The sequence below is a fragment of the Eupeodes corollae genome, chromosome 1 (assembly GCF_945859685.1).
Source record: "Eupeodes corollae chromosome 1, idEupCoro1.1, whole genome shotgun sequence".
NCBI lineage: Eukaryota > Metazoa > Arthropoda > Insecta > Diptera > Syrphidae > Eupeodes > Eupeodes corollae.
In genome coordinates, this window is record NC_079147.1 from 191,292,913 (window position 1) to 191,308,306 (window position 15,394).

The 15,394-nt window shown below is 33.4% G+C and overlaps 1 protein-coding gene and 1 long non-coding RNA gene across 2 annotated transcripts in view; one reads left to right on the plus strand and one right to left on the minus strand.

The window, feature by feature from the left end:
- LOC129943455 (uncharacterized) overlaps positions 1-14,414 on the minus strand; it is a 149,944-nt gene extending 135,530 nt beyond the window's left edge. Inside the window, exon 1 of the long non-coding RNA XR_008781248.1 lies at positions 14,034-14,414. This is a non-coding gene — a long non-coding RNA (uncharacterized LOC129943455). The remainder of the gene's footprint in view (positions 1-14,033) is intronic.
- LOC129943454 (chaoptin) overlaps positions 1-15,394 on the plus strand; it is a 267,774-nt gene that overhangs the window by 219,401 nt on the left and 32,979 nt on the right. Inside the window, exon 3 of the mRNA XM_056052921.1 lies at positions 7,940-8,084. Within this exon, the coding sequence (XP_055908896.1) occupies positions 7,940-8,084 (145 nt within the window). The remainder of the gene's footprint in view (positions 1-7,939; positions 8,085-15,394) is intronic.

A 15,394-nucleotide genomic window follows, 5' to 3' on the forward strand; every position in this document is an offset into this window, starting at 1 on the left:
TAGTGTGAATACGGGGATGATGATGATGCAAGGAAATGGAGGTATGCGGGTATCTAAATTCTTTAGCGACATTAGCATCCTTTTCGTCGAGAATGGTGATGTGATGTTCCTCTCTACTGGTTTTTCTCGGAATGAGATTGAAAATCCTGTGGAACGATCCAACTATACAATGACACCGACCAACCGACTAAAAGAAGAGGGGGACGAAATTCCTTTGCTTGTTATATAAGAGTGGAATTTATTGTGTGTTGCAAGAGATTTAGCCTCATCTTGATATTGTGTTTCGGGAATTTGAATTTTGCATCAACTTAACCCATAATGTAGAGAAGGGGTTGCTCTGTCTCTCTCTATCTCTACCAACCCACATTTCTCTGCTACTCTGATTCTTTAAGTAGGAGATGGAAAAGTTCCAATTAAACCAATTAACTTAAGTACACAAAAAATGATATAAAACGCTTCCCAAGTCCTGGATATGTACGGTACAACGTATCCATTTAGCTGCCAACTTAAGAGGAACAGCAGCAACAGAGGACAAGAATTTGATTCACCTCGTGATGTTGTCTCCTCCTATATCTGGACGACCCCATCCATTTTCAATTAGGCTAAAATTTCACCAAGAGCTTGAGAGATATATAGAGCTCCATAAGTTGCATAGTATTGCCTTGCTCCCTTCCTACATCCCAGTGACTACTAACGGTGCTGCGGCTCTGACAAGGCTGTAGGAGCTCCCTCTGTGTGTTGACTATATTTATGTGTGGACGAAAAACTAATTTCACTATGGAGACACAACGAGTAGGTATCGCACCGCTTTCATAGACTACCAGCAAAAGCATAAAATCCAAACGTTAATGTCAAATTAACCAACAGACTTCTGAAATATCTATCCAGATCCACCTATCTACTGCTCCACCACCACCATCATCGCCAGCAGCGCCACTAGCTTGAGAATGTTCAATTCCAATTGCAACATCATCGCATACAAAACGTTTGTATTGCTATAGTGTACCAATAGGCTAGGCCAGAACAGCTCAGGCCAGGCTTGTTATTTGTGCTTGCCAAAAAGGAACGAAGCCATCAGGAAGAGAGGGCCTAACCTATTGCACAGTTTTTGGTCAAATAACACAGAATCCCCATATCAAAGTGATATACAGAAACAGACCTATCAAAAGTTCTATCTATGTCTGTCTACCTATTGCCCTCTAACCCTCCCCTTCTCTTCAGAATCACATCAACCTCAAAAAGGGTAAAACTGGCTTAAAAGCCTTTTTCATAGAAAAGGGACAAAAGCACACAAATTCCCAGCGTGAGGCAACCATCACATCAGTCCAGCAATAGGTATATAGTCACAGGGTAGATACTAGATAACAGGTCCTGGTTGACGTGAATGTTAAGCACTCACTCTCTCAAAACGAGCAAAGGGGTGGACGTGGGGCATGCACCAGAGATTTGGGGTATCCTGTCGCTTTTGTGATGGGAAAAATCGTTTGGTTTTGTTTTCAATTTGATGCCTCGTGCTAAAAACCTTTATTGAGGATATTCTCATACATATATACATAAATTGTTTCATAGATACATATGTATGTGTATGTGTCTATTCAGTTAAACGCGTATCCTGTAGAAGAGAGATAAATTTTTAGTTTTATAGGAAACGAGAAGGACGAGATCGAGAGTGACTTTTGGTAGGTATATATGTGTAGGTTCTCTTACCTTAGCTTAGTTGGCTAAAATATTTTTTGTTTCCTTTTTTGTTTTGTCTATGTTCAATGTGTAGAATGAATAGAAAAGGATAATAGAAATTCAGTAGATGAATTTGTACGAGATAGAGGATGGATATGAACAGATTTAGCTGCAGAAAAGAGAGATATAAATAACAATGTTTTTGGTGACAAGTGAATCTCCGTTGTCTAGACGACACGTATCTACATAGGTATAGATACCCATATTTCGTATAAGGGATATAAAGGATTCTAGGTAAGTGAACTTTTTGATGGATAGGACAAAAGCTACTTAAAAGAATACCTCTATCTAACCAAAATGTACCTGAGAAATTTTTGAAATATTTTCAGAGGTTTCTGATTAATAAATATCTTTCTAACAAAAGAAAAGATGGAACAAAAATATTTTTGTTTTAAGAAAGAACGAATGAAAATGTGCTGGGAACGTAGGTTTAGAAGAATTATTATCCTTTCACTACGTTGTGCCTAATATCTTTTTAAAATGTTTTAAAAGTTGTCCTTACATTTGGACAAGTTTTGAATTCTTAAAAATGTTTGTGCATTTTAATGTAGCAAACCCTTTGAAAGATAAATGTTAGAGAGTGTAAGAAAATGATGCGCTTCTCGAGGGAATACTTTTTTAGCGTTTTGGGCTTAAAGTTTTGACGTTTAAGTGCTTTTCTTATGCCATGTTATGGACGTCATAATTTTCGTTTAATTATATTTGTGGTACCTTGAATGGTTTCGTTTTCCATGTTGAATGTGAAAAAATCGTGTCCTTAAAATGTTTGTTACTTATGTATATGTTGTCAGGTAGATTCTATACCAACTTGAGCAATTTCAAATCTTGTTAATTTTAGCTACTACGGTACAACAAACAAACAAAATACAGGATTTCTTAAAATCTTTTCTGAATTTATCTTCATTGCAAACGATTCTAATGTTTTGACAAAAATTAACGATATTGTCTTCAAATTTAAAAAATAAGATTAGGTGGCGCAACAGTCCGTGAAGAACTAAAGCCTAGAGACTTACAACTCTGAACCATTTCTGTGTGTGAGAATTGTTGTCAGGGATGAAAGGCACCTACAATTTAAAGCGGAATCCGAACGGCTAATTCGAAAAAGCGCTTTATATGACAAGAATTACTCTTGAAAAATTTGTTAATTCCCCGAAAGAGGCAAAACCTGTGAAAAATTTTAAGATGACATAGACATGGATCGAACCCAAGACCTCCGGCATGACAGTCCTACGTACTAACCATCACGCCACCGAGTCGAAATCTTTGCTGGTTATTGAGGCTGACGAATAAAGACATTCTCAACGGAAGGACGTACTAACGAACGTTAGCAAAGTCACCTATGTACATAAGAACCAAAGGTTTAGTTAGTTTCCAGGGACCTTGAAACGTCAAAAAATACTCATCTTAACTTAAAAAATTATTGAAAAAGTTTCGAATTTCAGAATGTTGGGATAAGAAAATTATATGATTGGGCGAAATTGTTAGTGCGTTGAACAGTTATGTCAGAAGTCCACATTCAATTATGTTCTTGTGCCACTTCTTTCTGCAAAATTATCGTAAGCGGAAAATTATTAATAATTTTCATCATATTTATTGTGCTGTGCTGAAGCTAAGATATGACAAAATCTATCAAGGTTTCTTATGTTGGTAGCAAATTGTTAAACCTCAGTTGTCTAATTGAACAGTTTGCTTAAGATAAAATGTCGGAAAAGCCTTGTAATCCTTAAATTTTCTCTTAGGAAAAGAGATATTTTGAATTTTCGTTCAGTTTAGGAGAACGAACTCTCTCTATTGTTATAATTCCTATATTTGAATATTATGGAGCAAAATCTGGAACAATATGTATTTACGATTTTAAAACCTTTCTTTATATACTCCACATACATTTTTAAGGTTCGTATGAACAGATGCAAAAATTCTGTTTCCTACTTGGTGACGTAGTTAAGTCGACTATTTGGAAGTTAAAAGATTCGTTTACAATAGTACCGAAGAAGTTTCTCCAACGTGGTATACTACTTTGTTTTCCAAGTCTATGCAGCGGTAAAAAAAATTGATGCTGATAAGTCTTCAAATATTTTGAACTTACTGCTAAGAGCTTAACTTTTAATGTAGAAATAACTATTTCATGTTGTGCTAATTGCATTTTTCACCTTCATTAATTTCTCTTTTTAAATCCTTTCCATACTCAAATTTCGTGTGTTACTCTCAAATATTTTAATTTTGTAACAATATCAATATTCCGCCCATTATAATACCATTTTTTATTTATACAGTTGCACCCTTTCACCCGTTTGAAAATCATAATTCATGCTAACTTTTAAGGCGACAATATTAAATTAACCGATTTATTATAAGCTGCAATGATTCTAGTGATCTTTAAATAACTTTGACGGCGCGGCGTATTCAACTCCAGACGTCAAGTGGTCTACGAGATCACCAATAAAAAAATAATAAATACTTGGGCTAACTTATCTAACAGTGCATAGCCATTTCATACCTTATAACTATTTTTGTTACCGTAAGAATTCTGTATAACCCTTCAGAACTTTCATGACATCTCGTAACAATATAGCTTCTAAATACAGTAGACTTGCGGTAACGCGGTTAAAACCCAAAGTGTTCACGTTATCGAAGTTGTTCATGTTGACGAAGGTGTAGTTCTTAAAATTTTTAATATAAATTAGACCTTTGTTTCAACTAATATTCATATGTGTTTTTTTTTAGTTTCAAATGTAAATGTACATTCAAAAGTGTAATTGTGTTGCAACTAATGAAAAAAATACGTAATCCTTTTTTTGAATTTTCTTTTTTTCTATTTGGGTAAAAACTGCCTTTTTGCGATGTCGTTTAAGTTCGCTGATGTTTGCTGTATTAACGTTTTCATATTCAGCCCATTCCAAATCCTTATTGAAAATGTAGATTGCTTCCCTAGGCTCTATTCTGGTATGTGCTCTTTTCAGAATACTGTACTCACTTTCACATTCGTCACTGATCAAAGCGTCGTTCGTTTCAATGTCGTTTGAAAGATCTTCATTCCATTCATGGACATCAGCAACCCAAAAAATTATCTACATAGAAGGGCACAAATCGAATCAAATGTTTTTCTGTAAACAAAAGAAAAAGTTCTAGTTTTATTTCTTCTTGAGAGTTGATTGGTGAACAAATTCTTTCTCTAAAAACAGATAGTGGGTTATCCTCTTCAGAGTCTTATTCATTTCTTATTGAGCTTAAAATATTCTTCCAGCATTTTGCTATTGTTTCTTTTTCAAGACGTTGCCAACCCGAATTTAAATAGCAAATAGCGTCTCTTAACGTTCATTTTTTTACGCTTTAATAACATCAGTTCTTTCGGCCACAATTCATCGGCTTTATGAGCGGCGTGACTTTCGGCGGCATAAACATCGCAGTTATAAACCCGTCCTCAGATGTTAATTTGTTTTCGGGTAGATGAGATGGAGCGATATCAATTAAAAAAAAAGCTTTGGTGGGCAACCGTTAGTGTTTTAAAAATGTTCTCACCTACACACGAAAACATTTGAAATCAATGCAAAATTGCAATCTGTTTCCTACCTGTAGTACGAAGGTATAATGAAACCAATTTTGAAAAAGAGCAGCTGTCACCCATTACGATTTGGAGCAACTGTAGTCAACATGACATTTAAAATTTCTAAAAGAGCGAGGATTTTTTGCCTTTCTAATCACTAAAAGCTTAACTTTATGTTCTCCAGTTGCGATTGTACAAGCAACAAATGTTTTTCCGTTTTTCTGCAAGGAGCATTTTTTTTCTTGAGATGATACGTATGTCTTGTCATTAAGCAGCTTCCAAAATAATCCGAATTCATTTACATTGTATATTCGATTGTGAGATAGACCTAGCTCTTTTATTTTGGTTTGCAGCTTGTTTTTGAACGGGTCCACAGGGTCAGGTCTAGATGATAACTTTTCACCACTTATTTTGATAAAACGCATAACGCTTCTTAAATCTTTGAAACCATCCGTCACTTGCATAAAGATCGACCTGATTTTCATTAATTTTTGAATGGAAACATTTAGCTTTTTTCTTAACCATCAATCCTTTCTAGCTTTTTCCATTTGAAATTGGAAGTTCAGAACGCTTTGGTCTTTCGCATTATAGGTCCAGAAAATGTATTGTTAACACATTTTAAAATTTACTCCCGTTTTTAGTCGATAGCACAAATTTTTGATTCTGCAACATTATATTGCTTTGCTTAGCTGGTTACGCTTGATCCTAATTTTAATTTTTCTAAAACACTAACTTCGTCCTTCAAATATAAGCATTTTGGTATTTTTTTGCGACATTTTTCAAGAAAATCTTCTTTTTGATTACACTACACCAACACCGCGCACTAAGGGAAATGCAAAACGAAAGTAATTAATACCTGGAAAATTCTTAAAGAGATTAACCATTTAGTAAAGAAAGCTATGTTTTTATGTCAAGCGCATTTTAAAGTTGTTTACACGGCTTTCACAGTCATAGTCAATGTTAGCTGCTTTCCCCCTTTAAGTTTTGTTAATGCTTGGATAATTTCTTGCGAACTTTTAAAAGAATCAAGAATTTCATTGTAAAAAAATATAGATCCTCAAATAGTTTCTCAAAGCGGGCTGCTAGAAGATTTGGACTCTAATTCAGTTGGATTGTAAACTGTTTGTCATTCAAACTCGTTGAATTTCTTTCAGCTTTTATTAGCCTTAAAATATTGATTCCTGAAATAGTCATAATTTGATGGTCTAAATGCTCTTCATCAAACAAAAGGTAATTTTCTAATGATTCTGCAGTCAAAATCATATAATGAATCAATAAAGTTCTATCTAACGTTGATCTTGGCAGCCCCAATTGGGCGAGAGTCCTTAATTATCTCATCCGAAATAGGTCATGGAAACGCTGATTAATTATCAGCTCAAGAAATATCTCAAAAAACGGAAGCTTCTAAATGACCGACAGTATGGCTTTCGTAACAATAGGTCCACTGTTATCTCATGGTTTATCTCACTGAACAAAGGGACAAATCTTTACATCGTTTTGGAGAAAGTAAGATTATTGCACTTGATATTTCAAAAGCATTTGATAGAGTTTGGCACCAACCTCTCTTATCGGAAATGCGTACTTTTGGTATTGATGAATATCTTCTTCGTTTAGTTAAACATTATCTTTTTAACAGTTCAATACAAGTTGTATTGGATGCTTTCAAGTCTGAAATTCGTAAAATAAATACTGATGTCCCTCAGGGCTCCGTTTGTCTCCAACTCTCTTCCTTTTATTCATAAATGATCTTTTGTCTTCCACTTCTAATCCATTGAACTGTTTTGACGATGACAGTTTTAGGTGTCCCTAAAACAAGTTTAAGTACTTTGGACAAGCTCCAAAAAAGAGTTTTGAAAATGATATGCGATAGAATTATAATCGAAACGTTTACATCGCTAGAACACAACCGCAATGTTTCATGGCTTTCGTTGTTTTATCGATATTTTTTCAAACAATGTTCTGTCGAATTAGCCAGTTCCATTCAAGCCCTTAAACGATTCAGCCGTAATACTCGCACTTCCAGAAGTGCTCATTAGTTTACCCTAGAGCTCAGTTTTGGGCGTATTGCCAAGTATAGAGATTCTTTCTTATCGCACATTGAGAACGTGGAATGTTTTAGCCAACTCTGTTTTCTCCTTCCATTTTGATGTTCAGAATTTTAAGACCAATGTGCACCGGTATCTTCTCTTAAATCCTTCCCTTTTTTTCCTAATGCTCGCACTGTATATGTACATATATGACCAAGCAGTGCGTTATCCAATCTGGATTAATATTCTGATTCGTTTTTAGGTTTCCATTTCAGATAAGGCAAGGTATTCATCACCCTATTTTTTGCGCTTGTCTGGTAATGAGGCCGAATATTATGGTAAAAAAGCTATTCCATTCATTGCAGTTCATACACATGGAGCTTAACATACGCTCATTATAAAATTCAAGCAAAACAACCAACTCTCCCTCAAAAATATAAATAACTAATTCCGTTTTAAATAAGGTCAATTTTGAAAATCCTCTATACACTATAAATTTACAAGCGTTTCTTTCAAACATAGATAATTTATTCAACAAATCTACATAAAATTTTTTGTTGTTTTTTTATTCAATCAATATCTCAACTCAATACCAGTTACTTTATATTTTGATGTTTATTATTCTTTTCAGAATTTGTACACAGTTCAGTGCGCTACATTGAAATGTCACATACTCATTTGCAAAGTGTCGACGATGAGACATTCCAAGGACTTCGTTTGAAAACGCTCAAACTGATTGACAATGAATTGCAGGATATATCAGATCGAAGTTTTAGGTAAGAAAATATACATATTTATGTACAAAATAAAAATAACAAAATACCAATATGCAACAATAGCAATTTCGAAACACAATAAATGATGTGATAGCAATTATTGGCTGTAGACAGTGATTGAGACCAAATATATGTGAACAAAAAATAAACAACTTAAACAACTAGGTACGTTGTTATCCTTGTGAAAATAATTCTGTGTCACACCTCTGTCACTGAGACAAGTCATCAATTTGTGTCTTATAAAAAAAGGACGTATACTCGGAGTTTATAAACTCAAACTCAAACTCATGCAGCAAGTTAGCATTGGTATCTAGATGCATAAATTATTGAATAAAAGAAAATGTTAAGTATGTTTGTGTGTGTGTTGTCTATAAGGAGGACTTATACGTCTTGACTATAGTCATGCAATGATGCGGGGTATTTTGTGTATATTTTTTGAAAAGAAACAAGAAAGAGTCCATTTAAGGACATCCACACATGAAATGTGGTATGTATAACAAATAAAACGCATCACAACTTTTCTAGGATGGATGAGGCATTAAAATTGTACGTACCTTGTGTAGTTTGTCACTATATTCATCTTTTTGTTTCTTTAAGGATCATTATGTAGCAATTTTCTTATACTTTTATCTTTGACACGTGTGAGAGGAGTTCCATGTCCTAGAGAGGTGACAACTGAGGTGGGGTTGGTGTCCTTTTAAAGATTTATATATCTCGTCTGTGTGATGGACGTATAATTCATTGAAGCAAGAAATAATATTGCCTGACAGAAAAGATAAAAACGAGTGAAGTCTAGACTTGTGTATAAGGAACAGATATGCACTTATATGCATATGTATTTTTGTCTTGTTTGTCTGTCTGTCTGACTGACTATCTGTTTGTCTGTTTAATGAAACTATGCAACGACAACTCACGAGTAGGTCACATAAAAATGAGGAAATATTTAGTTTTCTCTTCTTAAATGTGTTTGCACGACTGTAAAAATATACATACATATGTACATATGGACGTATATTTCTGTACCCTATTCTGACCTGCCTACCTATAGTCAAGTCACGTCAAATGAATGAAGATAGATGCAAATAAATATGTATATCTATTTGATCTCAACAAATTGAGTCTTGTGCTATATGAAGGATATTTTCAACAAAAATATTAAAAGACTTAGATTTAATATTTGCTTGGATTTGGATTGCTAGTTTTTATGAAATATTCAAGTCATTTTATTTAAGCTGAAATGTATACGAGTATAAAATTTCTATTTGATCTTTTTTTTTGCTGTATGTTCAAAGTCACAAAGTTTTAACAAACTCGACCCAATTCAGGTGATGAATATGATTTGACCAATGGTCAATCGTAGAGTGGTTAACTTTTGTAATATTTGTTTTCTTGCCATCAAAGAAGAATCTATGAATAGCTTTTCACATTATAAAGTACTTGAGATACAATCTCTCAAGATTGAGAAACATTGCAGGTTAGCTCGAAAAATGGTTTGATATTTGTATACTTCTTATACTCATATGAAAAGGTGAACTGGTGCGTATACGTACTTTTTTTATTTAAAAATTTATTGAAATTTTTATGGGAAAAGTAAAACAACTTGATCCATTTGTTTTTTTAAGATTCGTCCTTTCAACCATTTAAAGACATTTAAAAAGTTCTATTTTATATTGAATAGTTATAAAAGCAATTTTGGTTTGTTTGAAATTTTAAATCTTTGCCTTTTAGTATAGAAAAATGCTATACGCTTTTATGCACCTAAAAAGGGTTTGGTTAGGTTATTCGTTTAAGAATCTACATTTCCTTTATGTTTGATAAAAGACATCAAACAGAACATTATGTTTTTGATTTTAACATAAAATTTGATACAATTCTAAACATTTTATAAAAAAAAAGAGGTATATTTTTTGATCCATTGCATTGCATTGGTAGGCAAAATGAAGGTGTTTTTCTGTCACAAAAACAAAACAAAACATAAGTTGTCATGAATTCAAATATCGCCTTATAATTTTTCTATCACATTGAGATTTTAAAAAATGCAATTTTTATAAATTATTTTTAAAAAAGGTCAACAAAATAACAAAAAACGGTGTTTTTATGCTTAACATATCAGATGTTTGCTTCAAGATACATTTTAGATCACTTTTGTATCTTACTTAGGTTCTGTTGTTGTTAAGTCTTCATTTTTATGAAGTTTTGAGAAATCTAGTATAAAATACATTCGTGGTTTTTAAAAAATGCGTTTTGAAGTTAATAATCAATCACTAAATTTACAAAAAAAAACTGCTTTGAAAATTTAGATAGCCTCAAAAAGCGTTGCTTGTGTGTTTTATGGAAATTTAAAAAGGAATATTTTAAAAACCTTATGTGGATATAATATTTTTTAAGTTGGTAATTTGAATTAAGGCTTTTAAAAAGTCCTGGCTCAATTTGACCTTTTAAGCGAAGAATCTGAGATCTTTTTTTAGAATTATTCTTATGTATTTGTTCGAAAATAAAGTGAGGGGAATTGGTAGTTGGAGCATTGATAAGAGACTATCGATATCTCAGCACGTTTACTGCAAAGGGAAATTGGTAGAAACAGCCTTGCACACTGTGGTAAGAACTATTGAATACTCCCTAAAGCAAAAGAAATATACTATGGTGGCCTTCCTGGATATTGAGGACGCTTTCAACAACGTTGACACATCTGCTATCACTTCTGATATGATGACCCTTAACGTTGAATACTCACATTGTGAGTTGATTAATCTAATGCTAAAAAGCAGGATTATCAACTCTAAGATGAGGGATTTTCGTACGAAAAGGTCTGTCGGTAGAGGCACTCCGCAAGGTGTTGTTCTGTCCTGTCTCCTGTGGAACATAAAGCTTAACGAACTACTAATATCCCTTGAGAGAGAAGGCTGCAAAGTGGTTGCGTATGCCGAAAAATTTGCTATCGCCATCACAGAAGAACATCCTTATACATTGAGAGAACTCCTCCAAATTGCACTCAATATGCTTACTAGATTGGCTGATCACTGCGGACTTAGTATTAATCCTCAAAAAACGAACCTCGTCCTTTTTACACAGAAATACAAGATCCCAGTAATTGTACCAACTTCAATAAAAAGTGAACCACTAAGTTGGTAACCTAATATTCAGGAAAGAGTTAAAAAAGCTACAGTAGCTCTTTCCTTTGCAAGAAAGCCATAGGAAGCAAATGGGGTTTTCAACCTCGCATAACCTACTGGCTATACACATCGGTTATCCGACCAATACTTATGTACGGGGTTGCAGTATACTGCGACAAACTCAGCAGCGTACAACGCACTGCATATCTCTGCATAAGCGGGGCATTGGGAATAACACCCTCAGCAGCATTAGACACTCTCTTCCATCTGAAAATCCTCGACATCTTCAGCAAAAAAGTGGCAGCGAGTACAGCGATAAGACTCGACGCTTTACTAAATGGACCAACAACAATGTGGGGCACTTTATCGTTTTGAACCTCTTTGGTTCTATATCAAAGTACATAGACTACACTATTCCTAAACCTCTATTTGGAAAAAATTCCATTCAGAGATGAATGGGAAGACAAAAAACTCCTGGATGACAAATGCATCCATTTTCATACAGATGGATCCAAGGCAAATGAGGAAGTTGGTAGTGGTGTGTACTCAGAAAAACTTAATCTAAGCACCTTATTCCGCCTCCCTAATCATTGTAGCGTCTTACAAGAGGAAATTTTAGCGATCAAAGAGGTTCTCTCCTGGGTAGAAGAAAACGTGATATCAACTTCTGATATCCGCATCTTCTCTGACAGTAAGCCTTCTATTAAATCTCTTGACGGTGTCTCAACCAAATCTCAAACGGTCCTCGATTTTCGATTGTCTCTTATGGAGATGGCGCAGCAATTTAACATTCACCTATGTTGGGTGCCGGGCCACAGAGACATCACGAGAAATTGTAGAGCCGATGAACTCGCTTAAACTGGAAGCGTCATACCTGATTCACCTGAAAGGGAGAAGATAGGTATACCGATAGCTGCATGTAAACTTCTGCTAAAATAAACAGCTTTTGCGATAGGAAACTCTAGGTGGCAAAATTTGCCAATATGCACAGCCACAAATCTCATATGGCCGTCACTGGACCTAAAGCACTCGAAAGACTTTTTATCTCAAAGCAGACTTCATATTAGCTCCCTAAAAGGTGTCTTTACAGGACACTGTCTTATCGGCAGACACGCAATACGACTAATGAAGAAGAGGAAACAATCTCTTACCTTTTCTGCACTTGCCCTGCTTTTTCACTAAGATGCCAACTTCATCTGGGAGACTACTCTTTTGATAATCCCAGTGAACTTTCTAAAAAGTATGTCAAATATCTTTTTCGCTTTACAAGCTCAAAATGGTTCGACTAGTAAGAACTAATTCTCAAGATTCATGTGGTATCACAATGGGCCTTTTATTTTGGCCCAAGTGTGTGGATTCTGAATCCACATTTTTAGTCCAAAACAAATTTTTAATAATTTTACTCGTAGTAGCATTTCTTAATTTTTTTTTCAAATTGGATGGCACCAAATTGGAACCGAACGTCAATTTTTACCAATTTTTTCAAAAATAAGTTTTTACCAAGTTTTAGTATTGTTTTTTTTTTTTTTTTGAAAAATAAAGTGGCAATAGGATTTTTCTCCAAATTTAAATGAAATTTGACATCAATATTTCTTAAAAGATAAAAGTAGTTATTAGTTGTAGCCAATATCTCAAATTTTCGAAAAGATATTTGAGTCTAAGATCAACGTTTTTTAAATTTTGTTTGAGTTTTTAGTTTTTTATAAAATAAAAACCTGTGAATGCAATTTTCTTGAGTGCCCTTTTTGCATTATTATCCATATATGGACGACAAAAAAATCCGCGAACGTATGAACGTACGAACGTGTGTACGTACACACGCACGCACCGCACAGACATCTTTCTAAAAATCTTTTATTTCGGCTCTAGGGACCTTGAAACGTCGAGAAATGTCAAAATTATCAATTTGACAGATCGGACCATTTTAATAAATCCTTTGGGAAGTTAAAAATTAATTTAGAACAATTTTAGCTTCTTCAGTTTAAAACCGTTTAAGAATCAATGGTTCAGTGTTTAATTAAGGTTAATGCTTGAGACACCTGAAATCTAACAATTAATGAAATTTTTACGAACATCTTATGAAATGTTATAAATACATATTTCCACTGAATATTGAACAATCACACAATTTATTAAAAAAAAAGTATTACATGAATTTTTATAAAACTCAAAGCTTAAAGTTCTTGTTTTTTGGAATTTTGTAAAGTTTAGTTTAAAAAAACGTGGAGTGGTAAAGTATTTATGTCAGACTAGAATTAAATTCATTAAAATCCATCAAAAATGTTGATTTTCTTTTGACAGGAAAAAACCTTACTTGCAAGTTATAAAACAAGTAAAAATAAAAATCTCTAAGGTTAAAACTATACAAAAATGCACAAAACCTTCTTCAGTCATCTATTGTTGGGTTGATAGCAAAAATAGCAAACGTAGCTGGACAAAAATAGTCAAAATATAAACAGAACACGCAAATGGTAAATTAAAATTGACACAGTTGTGAAAATTCAGTATAGATTTTCCAAAGTCAGTCAAAAATCTACTATTATGACTTCTTGTCCAAACGCATTGCATTGCGAGCGTTGAGATTAGTTTGAGTTACTGAAACTCGAAACTCAGTGATACGAAAACAGTTAAAAACCAGAAAACCTATCCCAAAAATTATATGCATACGAAAAATCAAAAAGACTGGATTCAACGCAATATCAAAAATGTTGCGGGGTCAGAAAAAAAAACAGTTAAAATTTGTCCAATAATTGATTTAGTAATAAGAAAAATACTAATTAAAATTCACAGAATGTTGAATAATAACAAAGTGGGAAAAAGTAAAATGATTACTTACGTTTTCATTCCAAATTCCTCAAAAATGTATTTAAATGAAAATGTTTCATTTTGAATTTGAAATTTATTCAAATATTACCGCAAAATAACACACACATCAAATCAAACACACTTCTCCACCGAGCCCGACAAAAACAATTCCAAAGTAACGGTCGCGAAATTAATCCAATGAAAATAAAATTTATAGGTAGACATTCGAAAAGAATGCAAAAAAACACTGAAAAACCCACGAATTTAAAGATTTTATTTATCAGAAATATGATTCACTACTTCATTTATAATTATGTAATATTTTAAACAACGTAAGTATAGAATTTATATTTTTAATAATTTTTTTATTTTACAACGATTCGATCGCGAACAAATAAAATCACGCACAACAGAAAACTACACTCTTAAATATTCTTGCACTTCTATCATCCACAAACAGAGATGGAGAGAAAAAATTGTTGTTCTCTATTCATACATGGCAAATTATTATTATCGATAACACTATAGCGATACTGATGGGTAGATGGGAGACAGACTTATTATGAGAGAATAAAATGAAAGAACAAAACGAGCTGTGTGTCTGTGTTCTGTGGTGGGGAACTGAAATGACATTGAAATGGCAATGGGGAACCATCTTTAAAATAGAAATTAATGTGGATACGTTCTGGTTTCTATCCAAAAGTATTCAAAATTGGGTTTTGGGGTTTATATTAAAATCTAAGGATCGAGTTTATAATTATATAAGACTGAATTTATAACTCAATTATATCAAGAGTATAATTTTTATTCAAAAGGATAGTAAATTAGTAACAATATTGTCGATCTTTGGGCTTTCTCTTTAAGTTTTTTTAACTTCCCATAGGAAGTTGTTGTAATAGTTCCGATTTGTCAAATCAAAATCTTTGACATTTCTCGACGTTTCAAGGTCCCTAGAGTCGAAATAAAAGATTTTTAGAAAGATTTCTGTCTACGAACGTTCAGAGCTCAAGAACCAGAAGTAATATCGACTTCAAAAAAATTATGTTATAGAGATAATAACTCAAAAAGATGCCGAAAGGACTCGCAATACAGTTGCGTGGGTTGCTTTTTTACCATAGCGCTTAAAAAAATAGTTGAACATTTTGGTTAACCCTAAATATTCCACGAACCAATGACGCTAGAGACTTGAATTAAATTTTATATAACATATTGTAACGTGATATCAAAGATGTATATTTTTTGAAAGAATCCATTTAACGGTTTTGCTTATAAATCAAAAACTCTAAAAAGAAATTGACACCTCGAAAATGTACGTATAAACATTATTTTATCTCCAAAACAATTTTAAAAACGAAAAATAAAGTTTTTAGAATCTGGCAAAATTTTCAGAAA